The following is a 15,768-nucleotide window of genomic DNA, read 5'->3' as shown; positions in this document are numbered from 1 at the left end:
AAACAACAGTTTTGAAACAACAGAAGAAGAAGAGTGTTACGAAACGGAACAACAATTTTTAAACAACAGAACAAGAAGACTGTTCCAAAACAGAATAACCTTTTTGAAACAACACAAGAAGAAGACTGTTCCGAAACAAAACAACAGTTTTGAAACAACAGAAGAAGAGTGTTCCGAAACAGAACAACAATTTTTAAACAACAGAAGAAGAAGACTGTTCCAAAACAGAACAACCTTTTTGAAACAACACAAGAAGAAGACTGTTCCGAAACAAAACAACAGTTTTGAAACAACAGAAGAAGAAGAGTGTTCCGAAACAGAACAACAATTTTTAAACAACAGAAGAAGAAGACTGTTCCAAAACAGAACATTTTTTCCAGGCTGGAATACCAAAGTAAACGAAAAAATACTTCTGGGATGTCAGATTGCTAACTATGCCTCTTATTCACTTCAATTATATTATATTCAGTTTAGCTAGATAGCACCAATTCACAAAACATGTCACCTCAGGCACTTTACAGAGACAATTTTACCAGATCATACAGTCAGATTGGTTCAAAGTGTTCTATCTAAGGAAAACCAGCTGATTGCATAAACCCATTGACTTGAAGGCAATCCCTCACACTAAGCATGCTTGTAGTGACAGTAGAGAGGAAAAACTCCCTTTTAACAGAAGGAAACCTCCAGCAGAACCAGACTCAGTGTGAGCAGCCATCTTCCGAGGCTGACTGGGGTTCAAGGAGACAGAAGCAAACATAGAAAAAAAGCATACAAAAGGAGCTTCCACATGCGAAGCTGTTTTATCAAAAAGGAACATTTTAAGCCTACCCTGACACATAGACAGGGTGTCTGCCTCATGGACTAAAACTGGTAGACGGTTCCACAGGAGAGGAGCCTGATAACTGAAAGATTCTCCCTTCCATTCTTCTTTTAGAAATTCTAGGATCCACTACTTAAACTGCAGATTAAGAGTGAAGTGCTCTGTTAGGAACATAAGGAACAATCAGATCTCTGATGTAAGATGAAGCTTGGCCATTTAAGGCTTTATATGTGAGAAGGAGGACTTTAAATTCTTTTCTGGATTTAAAAGGAAGCCAATGAAGAGAAGCCAGGATAGGAGAGATATGATCCAGTTGCAGCTGTTTGAGTTTTCTCCAGGGGGGGCTATAAATTAAAACTAGACGTATACCAAAAACCAATCAAACTTATACTCTTATAAGCTATCACTCCAGTATATTTATATAAATGCCAACAAAAAAAACAACATTATAAAAACAATGCATAATTTAATAATAATAATTGAAGATTATTGATCTCACTTTGGAGACATGTTACCTCTGCATTTAACCCATCCCCCAGTGGGCTGCCATCGTGGGGCGCCCGGGGAGCAGTGTGGGGTTGAGGGTCTTGCTCAGAGACCCAGAGTGGCAGTCTGTGGGAGTGGGGCTTGGACTCAGAACCTCAGGATTCCAAACTTTATGCCCTAATCACCAGGCCACCACTCCCCTATTTAATGTAAAGGTTTAATTTTTGTTCACAAATGTTGCCCTTCTGAGGCTTTATGAAGGCAAATCTGTGTTTTGCATGGTCCAATATGGTGTTTCACACCTAAACAATATAATGTACCAGTTTAGTAATGGAGAAGCAATTAGGCAGCATTATATATTTTTTTTATCTGCGTAATTAATTATGTTACCCCACCATTTTTGCACCTCCTCTAGGTATGGCTGAATCGCTTTACTATAGTACTTCCTTGTCTAATCATGCACCTCCGGTCATAGTTATGGTCTATGTTAGAGTTATAATTATAACATTATGCTACATTTGTGTGCTCTGAATCAATCAAGAGGGTCGTAGACTTTTGTGACCTGCATCCTGCTATCCTGTGATTCAATCATTAGGTCATGAGGCAAAGTCACACGGTTGCATCCTGCTGAGATTCAATCAAGAGGAGCATTTTGTCCTATGACCCAATCAATTGCCTTGTCTGAAGAACACTGTTCTGTAACCCAACCCATGTGTTATGATCTGATAATAAAAGGCTTCTGCTGAAGAGAGAGAGAGAGAGCAGATGTAGCTGAACGTGACTCTCTCCTCTTGGAGGAGCAAAAGAACCCTATTCTGTTGTGGACTCAGTCTCTTTTCTATCATAAACCTACAATTTTCAACGTAACAGTCTAGTTATGGTAAATATATAGAGAAGTACTTTGCTTATAAAAAAAACATCTAGCATTGATACTTTGACTTACAGCATTCCCTGATACTGAGCAATGATGTAAAGAGGGGAAAAGGAAATCTAAGAAGAAACTTTCAGCAGAACCCGTCTTAGTTTAAACAACCTTTTGCCATGACCCATTGGTGATTTTAAGAAGACAGAGCATAGACACAAAAAGTACAAAGATTTATTCCAATCCTGACTGTTTCAGGATTTTTAATCACCTGTTGCTGTTAAAAGGTTTTTCTCTTTTTTTCAACAAACTGAGTTTTCAGTTGAGAAACAGTTTGACATTCACTTCTTTTAAACTGGTTTTAACTTCTTGAACAATCCAAAATTTATCACATCTTACTTATTGGCTTACTTGAAATTAAAGAAAGTCTGTTGGGTTTCTTTCTGTTTTTACCTCCAGGTGAACCTTTTGACCCCACGATCCTTCTGAGCCGCACAGTATCAAACGTAATCTGCTGCCTGGTGTTTGGCCAGCGCTTCAGTTATGAAGACCAGCAGTTTCAGAACCTTCTCAGTTCTATATCTAAGTTAATCAGGTTTAACAGCAGCCCTTTGGGTATGGTAAGTCTGAGGTATTCCTTGAAGTTTTTTGTAACCTGTTCTTTTAGTTCTCAAAATTATGCACACCTCTTTCAAAAGTCTTGACATATCATTTTATAAGTAAAGTATTCTACAGTCCAATTGAACAACAAAGATGTAGATCAGAAAAATCTAAGTATTACAAAGTTAAACTTGTTATCACAAGTTTGCCTTTCAATTTGTTAAACCCCTTTTTAATTGCATTTCAATGGCCAGTACATTTTCATCAGGATTTCCCAATCCCAGTCATCAGATCTAACTGACCAGGAACACTTCTCTTTTCTGCAGCGCCAAGGAATTAACTAAAACCAGGAGTAATACCACTTTCCCACTGGCTGGAAATCCCGGTAAACCCAGAGACAATCTGCCTTTAGTGGCAGTGGGAAATGCTCATTGATGCGTGTCTACCCAGGTTAAAGGACCCGGGAAGTTACCTGCGTTAAAATCTCCTCAGCTTTGATCGGTATACTGTGGGAACACCAGAGCCGGGGTGACCTGCTAATTTATGCGATACTATTGAGTACATAACGCCAGTCATATCTAATCTAACAAGCCAAAAAAACTCTGTTTACATTCAATGAACATGGTGTAGCGCTGGTGAGAGGGATTTGGATGGGGCAAAGGGTGTAGTAAATAGAAATTACTACACCCTTTTCCCCGTCTTCCTTCCATGTTGCTCTATATTGTTTACTTTCCTGAGTTTTGTCACACTGGTAATATCATCAACTTTAACCCAGCGGGATAGTTTCACCAGACATGCTGTGGGGGGAAAGAGGGCATGAAGCTTGCAAGCAAAGGATTAGACCCAGCTTTTTTTGGCAATGGGAAGGGAGCCAAAAGCAGATTTTTAGCGGTTCGACCCATGTGCAAAAAAACCTGGGTTTACCTGCAGTTTTCATTGGGAAAGAGGCTTTATATTTCAGTTCTTCCAGAAACATTCATATTCTTTTTTTTTTTTAATTTTGATAGCAGAACTACCAACTCTAAGAAAAAGCTAGAGCATATTATGGAATGTTGTAAACACTTCCTGGCTGGTTGAGGTGGGGCAGGATAAAGTGTAATCCAGGGTTCCTAACACAATAAAAAGTCTCTAGGCCCTTTTTAAGATCTCTGCAAACTGGGATTTTATCTTAAAAATAAGAATCATTGTTACATTCTACTGAACAATTGAGCTTAATTTTAGTTTAATCAGATTGTCCATAAATGATGCTAGGAAGATAAAAGGTGGATTCTGGGAATAAAAATAAGAAAACGTTTTAAGAAGTCTAAGATATGCAGATCTATGCATTAAAATGACTACTTATTTAACTAAGAGTCATTATTTTCTTCAAAACATTGCCTTTTCAACAAGTTCTTGGTTTCAAAACTACCATTTCTCCATATTATGTTCTGGGAAACAACTATGTTGCTTTTCGTCCACAGCTGTACAACATCTTCCCTTCGGTCATGCACAAACTTCCTGGCCCGCATCAGACTGTCTTCGCTGGGATTGATCAGATCAGAGATTTCATCCAGATCAAAATCCGGGAGCACAAAGAGACGCTGCATCCCAGCTCACCGAGAGACTTTATTGACTGCTTCCTTATCAGAGCTCATCAGGTTGGTGCATCGATTGTTTTCTGCTTTAACTGAATATGAGTAGAATCTTTTTGCTTTTACTTCATCACATCAAAAGAGTAGTTAGTATGAAAAGTGAAATCTGAACAATTATTTTTTTACAATCAGCAGAGCTTGCAATTTCAGTTTTATTCCAAAAAAAGAAAATAAAAATAATCCACTGGACGTTGTTTCCAAGTTTTAAGATATATTGCTTCCGATCCAGGATGTCAGGAAAAGCGTTGACTTCGAGGTTTTATACAATATAAATTTAAACTCAAACCTCGAACTCAACACCATTTCTGACATTTTGAATTGAAAAAGCTTCCTGGATGGGAAGCGAAATATTTTCAAACTTGGAAAAAAAGTCCAGTGGATTGTTTTTAATTTTCTTTTTTTGGAATTACTATGACCTGGATGACTGAGAATATCACCAGCAGATTTCAGTTTAAAATATTTATGGAAAGATTCTCAAAGGAGAATTAAGCAAATCTTCAGCTGCGACCTGATATTTTTATTTACTGTGATAAACATGCCATTCTTTATTAACAGAGAAAACATATAAGATATACAAGATGTTTAAAACTGGTAAAAACAAATAGGAAATAGAAAAGGTGGTACGAATTTAGATACAGTTCATTCAAATTTTCCTAATATGATCGCTAACAATTCGTTTTTTAATTTTGTGGCTGAATAATAATTGGAAGGCTTTAATTTTTGTTCTTTCCCAGGGTTTTACGTGATTTAATTACAGACTTATTTCATTTTTATGTTTTTGTTCTATGACTACACCTCACATACAACAAATCCCCAAATCAAAAACAAATAATCCATGTTAAAATACATTTATTCTTTGAAATCTCCATTTTTCTTATTCAGGAGAATGATAATCCATCTACTGAGTTCCACTATGAAAACCTGGTATCTACGGTGCTGAATTTGTTTGCAGCAGGAACAGAGACCACCAGCTCCACCATCAGATATGCTCTTAGTGTGTTGATAAAACACAAGGACATACAGGGTGTGTAGACAGTTTGTTATTTGAGCTGCCTTTGATAGCTTTAAAGTTTAGCAGACATCAATTTTGCTTCATTGTTTCCAGAAAAAATGCAAGAGGAGATTAACACTGTGATTGGCAGAGATCAGTGTCCCAGCATGGAGGACAGGCAATCTCTCCCGTTCACTGATGCCGTCATTCATGAGGCTCAGCGTTTTCTGGACCTCGTCCCCTTCAGCATCCCTCACTACGCTCTTAAGGACGTCTCTTTTAAGGATTACGTGATCCCTAAGGTATTCAAAAATCCAAAAGATAAACCAAGAAAAATGTATCTTTTTTCTCTCAAATTTGATAGAGAGAAGAGAAAGAACAATAAAAAGCTGCTTTATGGTCATTGGACAGGTTACAATTAAATGTCATTTGGTAGCATCTCTTCATAGAAGAGTCAAAACATGCGCAGTAGACATATAAAAATCAAATCAGTTTATATATCACCAATTAAAGACATATTATCTCTAAGCTGTTATAGCAGCTATATTTTGTTCCAAGACATGGCTGGTTGATTGGAATAATTTATTTACTAAAAATCCGCCCTTCTTTCAGCCTCAGCCTTGATATCTCCATTTACTTTTCTAATTAACTTTTCCTTTTTTTTTTTTTTTTTACTAAACTAAAAGCTGCCAGTTCCATTCTAAATAACAGACGCACACAATTATCTGCTATGAAGTATTTTTTTGGTTCACATGGGTTGTAATTCATCCTTCAAGCATCAGTGACATCCATACAACTCAGTGTTGATCTCTTCTGATGAGGCTACTTTCTCCCAGATGATCAACTATTTCTAAGCTCTTTTTGGATCAATCTTTTTTCTTTTTAAATTTTCGTTAAGGAATTTTGTGAGACATTTTGTTGAGGCATATGACATTAGTATCAGGGTTTCAGTACAATTTAAAGAACTGCCATTAGCTAGTGTTTCTCCACATCATAGAGATGACGTTACACTGATTAGTTATGAAATCTGCCAAAGTTTTGATTAGAGATATCCGATAATATCGACCGGCCGATATTATTGGCCGATATTAGCATAATTATGTGATATCTGTCCATATCCTTATCTGGTTTTCCTCCGATAATTAAAAGCCGATAATATAATGCCTAGATTTTGCGAAATATGTTGAAGCGAGCGCTCTTGCCAACACGTGACGCTCCCTGATGACGTCATTAACGAAAAATGTCTGCGGTGTGGAACTTTTTTAAAAGTTTTAAATGACTTGAAGTTTGCGATTTGCAACAAATGTAAGGTCCTTGTCATGCGTGGGGGAACCAAGAGTTCGTCCTTCAACAGTCCTTCAACTGGACATCATTTATGTTTACATTTAATTCTGTGCAATACAGGTGTACTGGTGAGGTACACTTTTTTCCTATTTGTGAAGAAATGTATTTCTTGTTTGAATATTCAATGTCAGGTTAATCTTAGGAAGAGCATATTCCAAAATGTTGTTTAAGACAGTGTTGAAAATAAATGTCAAATTTTGCATTTTCCTGAAATTGAAATGCTGTTTTTATCCTCCATATGGTAATTATTGGTAGAATATACAGTGTGTAGTGGGGCATCACAGTAAATGTAGGTTATGCTTAAATTTTGTGACTGGCATGATGTGAAATTAGTTTATATTGGCATCGGCTTATATCGGAATCGAAAATTCAGCATTTGGAATATCGGCATATCGAATATCGGCAAAAAAGGCAATATCGAGCATCCCTACACAAAAATAGGAAAAATGTTTTCTTATGATAAAATTAGGTTACTTAGAACAATCATCTGTCCCAATGGTGTTTGGATAGTCTCTTGTATGGAGGACCAATCCTGCCATAATAACAAATACATATAAAATAACTTATAAGTATAATTTGCTGTTGGTATAATGGCTTAAAAACTAAACTAAACCTAAATTAGTGAGCCATTAAATGCAACAAACTGCTAAAAACTATAGATGTGTTGTAACTATAGATGTACAATTTTATTCTTGTAAATATTTTATTTATCTTCTTAAAGGTTTATATATTTAGAAAGTTATTTTACTGGAATTCTTTATTTTTCAATTTCTAGAAAATGTATTTATTTTTTTCCCCTAATGTATTTTTTTTTCCTTTCTTATTTTTGTCCACCCAAATATATTTAAAACATTTTTTCCAACCTTTATATTATATTCCAATTGTTTTATTTTGATTTTAATTTTAGTAAATCCTATATTTTTTGATACAAGTATTTTTTCAGCTGACATATTTCTCTTAAGCCATTATATTTCTGCCTCTCCTTTTTCTGTCCCTTATTTTTCCACCACGTGCAACTGAAAAAAGTAAAAAGGGTCAGCCTTGGAACACAATTGCCACTGTAGTTTCTCTCACTGCAAAAACTATTCAGAAATAAGTAAATATCTCTTAAATTAGGTTTATTTATCCTTAATTTCAGCAGGTAAATAAGATGATTTGCCAATGTCATGAGTATTTTTACTCTACAAATAAGATAAATAGATCATATGTACTTGAAATAAGACAAAGTAATTGTTTTTTTCTTATTTCAAATGTAAATTGTCTCGTTCCATTGGCAAAGTGTCCCAATTTCCCTCTTAATTCAATGGAAAATGTACTTATTTTAAGGTAAAATGACGTATCTAGATTTAAATTTTTTGCAGTGCTCTATTGAGTGACTGCATAGAGCCTTCCTGATGGAAGCAGCAATGGCTAACTTCCATCAGTATCTTGCTAACTGAAATTTTACAGATTTGGCCTTAGAGTTAGAGTAGTCCAGTTAGCAGCAGGTACTACAGTTAGTTGGGTTATTTTATTGTGCAGTGTTTAACCCAGAAATCATATTAGTTTTAAAGGAAACAGGAAGGTGCTTCAAAATTAAAGTATGCCTCGCACACAGCTCTTCCACATATAGAAGTCTGAAAAAGGCTTATTACTTAAAACATGTTTTAGAAACCTTGTGGTTGAATTAACATCATAAGTCATATATACCACACTAATATTAATATTAATTAAAGTAATCAAATAAGGAAGATTTCTCTTATATAGAGCCGAGCTTCTAATTCAGATGTCAGGTGTATCCTGAATCCAGAGCCTTTCAGTTTCATGACTTTAACACATGTCATCTACACTGACCCTAATGGGGCATTTATCCAGCAAGGTCTAACAGATAAAAAAACTGTGATCCTATCTTGTTACAACCAAAGCTTAAAGCTGACTGCAATTTCTAAATGTTTCTAAATGTCTAAATGTTCCACTAAATCATAAAGGCAAAATATTAAAAATAGTCCAAGGGAAGAATCAGTTGTGGTCTCTTCTTTCAGGATATATCATTTTAAATTTATTATTACACTACAAAAACTGATTTGAAAAAGTAAAAAAAAAAAACTCTTAAAATGAGTGTATTTTCCCTTAAAGCTACAGTGTGTAATAATTACAGGGATATACAAGCAGGAATGTAATATATTATACATAACTATGTTATTTATCATCATCTACGAGCTCAGCCTCTTAACCTTAATATTTGCGTTGCCTTAGAATTCGTTATTTATAATTCCATAGGAACGGGTCTCGCAGCCATGGAGGCAGACATCTTTGCGCTACGGCAGCGCAGATCCAACAAACTAGCTATTGCGAGATCGCCCATTACGGTCGAAAGTAACTACGGCAAGTTGAGAGAGATGAACTGAGACGGTACTGAACACACAGACTAATGAAATACTATCTGTAAAATTATCTATCTAAACAAACCTCATCACTTGAGAAGGTAGGTGATGCGGACGTCGTGGAAGACATTTTGTCCCGTAACGCTCGCCGTACTGTTGGGGGGGAGAAGCGGTGGGGGGGAGATGTTCATGTTGCTGCAGTCTGCAGTCTGCACTCTGACCGCTAGATGTCGCTAAAAATTATTACACACTGTAGCTTTAAAGCTACAGTGTGTAATAATTACAGGGATATACAGTCAGAAATGTAATATATTATACATAACTATATTATTTATCATCATCTACGAGCTCAGCCTCTTAACCTTAATATTTGCGTTGCTTTAGAATTTGTTATTTATAATTACATAGGAGCAGGTCTCGCAGCCATGGAGGCAGACATCTTTGCGCTACGGCAGGGCAGAGCCAACAAACTAGCTATTGCGAGATCGCCAAAATGTCACAACGATGTAGAAAAAATAACGGGTATATTTAATGTCTTAAGTCCACATGAAATCTATACCCTACACAGACTAGGGTTGTCACGATAGTAAACTTTTCAACTCGATACCGATACTAAGTAAAATATTCGATACTCGATACCCTTTTCGATACCACAGGAAAAACCAAAGACTCTAAAATTCAACAGAAATATTTTCATTACTAAACAAATACAAGAAATAAATAAAAAAACAATAAGAATAATATTTTGAGGTTGTATGCTGTGCACAATATTAAGCAAGCTTGATAAAAAACTTACAAAATTAAAATTAAGTGTTCCTTCCTTGGCTATGTTTTGCAGACATAACAATGACACTAGCCAAACCAATTAAACAAAAATAATTCTTAGCAGCTGCACCTGTTACAGAAAAAAGTGTGAAACTGAAAAATGCACAGAATTATTCAATCACACAGTGTTCAGAAAGTGCATTTTCCACTACTCTGCACTTTAGATGGCTGTGTCGATACTTTTGAAAATGAGTATTGTATCCGGATACAACGTTTCAGTATCAATACTTTTTTGAGTATCGATACTTTTGACAACCCTAACACAGACTAATGAAATACTATCTGTAAAATTATCTATGTAAACAAACCTCATCACTTGAGAAGGTAGGGGATGCAGACGTCGTGGAAGACATTTTGTCCCGTAACGCTCGCCGTACTGTTGGGGGGGAGAAGCGGTGGGGGGGAGATGTTCATGATGCTGCAGTCTGCAGTCTGACCGCTAGATGTCGCTAAAAGTTACACACTGTAGCTTTAATTTGAGGAACTAATTATAATGATCTGCTGAAGGAATGAATATTTTTGCCCTTAAATACAACATAAATAGTATGCACTTGAAATAAGTTAATGCAGAATTTTATTTTCTTTATTTTAAACCTCAAACATCTTATACCATTGGCAAATATTTTAAAATTAATCATTTTAAGAAGAATTTAGTTAATATTTTTTTCAAATGTTGTAGTATATGTTTTTAGTATAGGGCCCATACCAGGGGCCAGGACCAGTTCTACAGGAGGACTGACCCCTGTTAGTCCCTGTCTAGAACCTCCCATGTCGAAGAACAACCAATTAATTAAATATATTTAATCAGCCATTAATTAGATAATATCAATATTAATAGGGATGTGAACTCGCTCATCCATCGACTCTGCAGTGTATCTGATATCCTCAGCAGCTTTAGCTCCACCTCACTGCACACCAACATCCAGAGTGTATTCCAGGCGCTATCAGGCCTCTTTGACCAAGTATTTTTTCCACATTGGATCTTGTACCATTCTTAATCAATTTCACAACTCCACCTGGAGGTACTAACTGGCTCAACCCATTAATTCATTGTTTACCCCAAAAGATCATGCATAGTACTAGTATAGAAAATGTACAACAAAGGCTTTATATACCAACATAAATGGAATAAATTAATGGTAAAACACAAAAACAACAAATAATAGTTAACTTTCAGAAAACTATTTTATGCTACTAGAATGAGCTGCTGGCATATTTATATAATGTGACTATGCACCTTTAAGGTTTAAGCACCTTACTCTTTATGAATACAGCTTGTTCTGTTGTTAATAAAAAGTTGTGTCTTTGTAGGGGACTATCATTGTACCCTTGCTGCACTCAGTCCTTAAAGATGAGAAGCAATGGGCGACTCCCTTCGCCTTCAATCCTCAGCATTTTCTAGACCAAAATGGCAACTTTAAGAAAAACCCAGCATTCTTTCCATTTTCTGCAGGTAAAGATGTCCCCTCACAGTTTATAAACAATCAGATAGCATGCACTTAAAAGCTACTTTATCCTTATATGTGTGTCTGTTCACAGGTAAAAGATCCTGTGTCGGAGAATCTCTGGCTCGTATGGAGCTCTTTATCTTCTTGGTGACGCTCCTGCAGGACTTCAGCTTTTCCTGTTCTGGAGGTCCCAACAGTATTGACCTCATTCCAGAATACAGCACCTTTGCCAATGTGCCTCGTTCTTATGATATAATTGCAACACCTCGATGAAAAACAAAAGCTAAATGATGCAACCAAACAAAGATCCTCTCTTCCTTTTTTATTTGATGTATCTATAAAACCGTAATTGTTCGCAAAGCATTATCAGAAAAAAAAAAAATCATTGGAATATAATTGAATACTATAATAGACTAGTAGAGAAAGCCAAAAAGTCTTGGACTCCACCATTCCCCTACACACATAGTTTAAGCCCCTCCTTCCATGTAGGAGATTTATATAGAACGAATACACTTAAAGTCGTAGGGAAGCCATATTTAAATTTCAAATCCTTCTGGCTTAAACGTATATATAAATGTCTGTCTTAAAGCCTTAAACCCTTTTTTTCTGGTTATTTTATGCAGGCCAGTTAGTTATACGTCAGCTTGTACACCTAAATTCGGCCAATCATATATCAATGGTTTCAGCAATCACATTCTCTTTATTCACTCATGTAAAGTCTGGCATCTCTTGGGAGAATTCAGAATTGCAACCACTGGAAATGCCGTTTCCCTATGACTTTAAGAGCTCTTTTATCCCAGCAGTCACTGTAAGTAGATAAACATGTCCTCATTTTAATATTTCTATCATGTCTTTTCAAACATCTTTTGTGAAAGTTTCTTCCACTACTCGCTTTAAGTACCTAAAAACCTAAAAAGGCCAAGTTTTAAAGATGAACATGTTCAAAGCTGATCATTAACGTTGGACAATGTTTTGACTGATGTATTAAATGTGTGTTTTTATGCTTTTTCTTTATGTCTGATTTAATTGAAATATTACTGTGATCTTTTTTAATATTTTAGAATAAATCCATACTTGTACCATTCCATTAAGGGAAAATCTAATTCAATTCAGAAATAATTTATTGTTCCCAAAGGGAAATTGAATGTTGTATCTTATAGGTGTTTTCTTTAAGGTCTCGAGTCATTGATGGCTGTAGACATGAAGGATCTTCTGTAGCAGCCTGTCTTACAGCGGTTCTTTAGAAGCTTCTGACTGAATAGGCTCTGTCATACAGATGTCTGATCAAGAGGATGATCAGGGCTGTCTAGGATGTTCTGTATTTTATGATGGAAGCTTTCATTGTAAAATCTTTTCCAGAGGCTCTGGAGGAGTTTCCAAAATAGAGCCATATTTTCTAGATTATGTTTTTGAAAGGATTAATCATTTATTTTAGAAACGATTGAGAACAAAAGACTGCAAAGGGCTTGGAACCCTGATGTTAAGTTTGTTTGCATAATTTTTAAGTAATTTTCATTAAACTATGTCCAGTAGTTGAGATCATACCCCTTAACTATGTATGTTCAGTCTGTCAAGACTGACTTTCATATATACAAAATGGTCTTCCTTTAAAAAGAAGTGAAGCTGTATTTCTGTCTGTCTCACTATTTAGCGCTGACTATATTTGTTTTTTTTTTTTTCAGTTTAGTAGAGCAAAGTTTGCAAATTCTTATCAGATGGTGGGATTTTACAATACTTATAGTGGAAGAGAAAGACATAAGGGGTTGTGAGTTGTCACAAAGCACAGGAAGTTTGCAGAGGGGTAGACATTTCCTTTTTTTGGACATTGTTCAGAAGTCGGCAGGAAATTTGTTGCAAAGGTCGCTCTAATTGTATCTATGTGTTCATGCATTTGATCATTCTTTTAGCCAGACGGACACTTTTTTTAAGTCGTTTTAACGGGGGTTCCAAGATAATTTGGTATTTGTAATATATTTTTTAAATCCTCAAGAAATCTTTTAACATCTATTCTTTAATATATTTTTTTAATCATTTAATCATTTATCGTTAATTGCTTTTAAGCATTATTCAGGTGAATATTTTCCTATAGCTTTTATATTAACACCAAATATAAATCCTCTGGTTATCTAAAAAAGTTACTGCTCATATAGAGAGTAAAAGATCAGGCATTGTATTTCTACACCTTATGCACTCTTCTAATCTCTTAGCCCGGGTGATGCCAGTGACATTGCACAGAAATGGGAAAGGAGATCTTGATCAGCGTATATTGAGGATGATTGACAGGAAGCCATTTATAGAGTTATACAGTAGTATAGAGGAATATTTAAGATCCTTTCCCATATAAGGATTGGTGCAGTCCTCTAGGGAAATGAGATATATTTCATTAATACTTGGTCTCCTCATATTTACCTATAGAACTGGCTCAACTTGTGACAAGTGGACAAAATGCTGTTTTTCCATCAACATGGCTGATTGTCTATTTGGGCAGCGGCGTAGGAAGCGGGGGGGATATGTCCCCCCCAAAAATTGTACCGCAAAATATTAGATTTTGACAATTTTTTAACTATCGTGCTTTTATTTTGAAGGCGCAACATAGCGTTACGTCACTGTACTCCCCCTCCCCTCTGTGAACTGTTGAGTGTTTGAGCACTCAGACGGGAGGGAAACAGCGATACAGAAAGTCAGAAACTTGTTAATGAGGTAAAATGGTCTGTCGGGAATGCTGCTATGAATATTGCTTATTTATAACGTCTTGTTGTCAGTTCACTTTCATATATAGAAACTGAATCTTTTTGGTTTAGGCATCTTAGACTTGTAGGAAGAGGATTAGGGCCACTGAAAAAAGTTAACTGATTTTTACATTTTTTTTTTTTTTAGTTTAACATGGGGGGAAAAGTCAGAATTCTGACTTTTCTCAGAATTCTGACTTTAATCTCAGAATTCTGACTTTTTTCTTCTGACTTTTTTCTCAGATTTCTGACTTTAATCTCAGAATTCTGACTTTTTTCTCAGATATCTGACAGATGATTAATATTTCTAATCAATTTACAGTTTTTCTTTTGGTGTTTGGGGGGCGGGGGGGGGGTACTATACAGATATATAAAAACAAGAAGGTCTAACTAAAAAATAACCAGAATATATGTTTAGAGTAAAGATTGACTACTTGTGTTTACACAAGCACACAATTTCAAATCTGCTGAGCTTGCTGTGCAAGAAAATGTAAAATATACGTATAAAGAAATATAACAGGAAGTACTGCTAAAACAAACTAAATGTTAAATAATGTAGATATTGGTTTAAACAATTCTACAGATTTGGAAATTTGGAAGGAATACATAATTCTGAAATTAATCAACAAATCTGGTAAAAAAAAATAAAAATAAATAAAAAATAAAAGTTGCACTTTTTTACTTGAGGAATTTGTTGAATAACTTCATAATTATGAGTTTAACTAGTTGGAGGTAATGCTACACTTCCTGTCCTGCTCATAAAAGGTAAATATTATAAACCCACCATTCATTTTCTACACTATTTGGAAAACACAACACAAATGTAATATAACAAAAGTATGTTTAACAACAAACATGTTAGCATCAAGCCATAGCCATGTCTCTTTTAGAGACTAGCTCTCTTGTTTTAATGACCTTCTGCTCCTCCATTAATGAGGGGACCCCTCGGGCACGTAAAAAGTTGCCTAATTCTGTCATTTTCCACCAATGTGTCACTGGCTCTCTCAAACAAGTCACATCTTTGTCAGTGAAGCTGAGTGCTCCACATCTCTGCCTTCATGGTGCCCATCTACATTAAGATCCAAAATTCTGAGAAAAAAAGTCTTAATTCTGAAAATAAAAGTCAGAATTCTGACTTTTTTCCCGTATTAAACTGAAATAAAATGTAAAAATCACTTAACTTTTTTTTTTTTTTTCAGTGGCCCTAATCCTCTTCCGTAGTCTTGGGCTGATCACTCATCCAATATTTAACTGCTAACTTTCTCTAGACGTTTGCCACGCTAGCAAAATGTTTTTTTTATATATATTTTTTTATATCTCATTTCAGTACAATGCCACCACCAACTAAAAGGCTGAAACAGCAGTAGGACTTACTCAGATTTTTTTTAAATTGAAACGTCAGTGTGAGTAACAGTCACCTAACACAACTTGTGTTGAAATTAGCCCGGTCTGGGCGTGCGTTTTACGAGGATTTTTTTATTTTTTGCATGGTTTTGATTCCCCGAAATGGCAGATGTTATACCTGCCACGCTCCTGATCGTAAGTTAAAACCACAGGGAGAATTAATTCTAATTCTTAGCAGCGGCGGCCGCATTGGTCGTGCAGCGGACTGCTGCACAACCACTAATTAACCAACTAATTAACTTCTGCATCTTTATTTCCTCAAATA

General features: G+C 35.6%; 1 protein-coding gene across 1 annotated transcript; it reads left to right on the top strand.

Moving 5' to 3' along the window:
* Window positions 1-2,591: 2,591 nt before the first annotated feature.
* Window positions 2,592-12,387, top strand: LOC119784071 (cytochrome P450 2G1-like; the record flags this gene model as incomplete). The annotated part of the gene is made up of 6 exons (XM_038285931.1): window positions 2,592-2,788; window positions 4,229-4,405; window positions 5,282-5,423; window positions 5,505-5,692; window positions 11,234-11,375; window positions 11,462-12,387. Coding segments are annotated over 6 exons (1,028 nt in total), but the record flags the coding sequence as incomplete, so codon positions are not given.
* Between the last annotated feature and the right edge of the window lie 3,381 nt (window positions 12,388-15,768).

This window comes from Cyprinodon tularosa, unplaced genomic scaffold (genome assembly GCF_016077235.1).
Source record: "Cyprinodon tularosa strain WSP-4 unplaced genomic scaffold, ASM1607723v1 ctg218, whole genome shotgun sequence".
NCBI lineage: Eukaryota > Metazoa > Chordata > Actinopteri > Cyprinodontiformes > Cyprinodontidae > Cyprinodon > Cyprinodon tularosa.
This window is presented reverse-complemented; position numbering and strand designations above follow the sequence as displayed.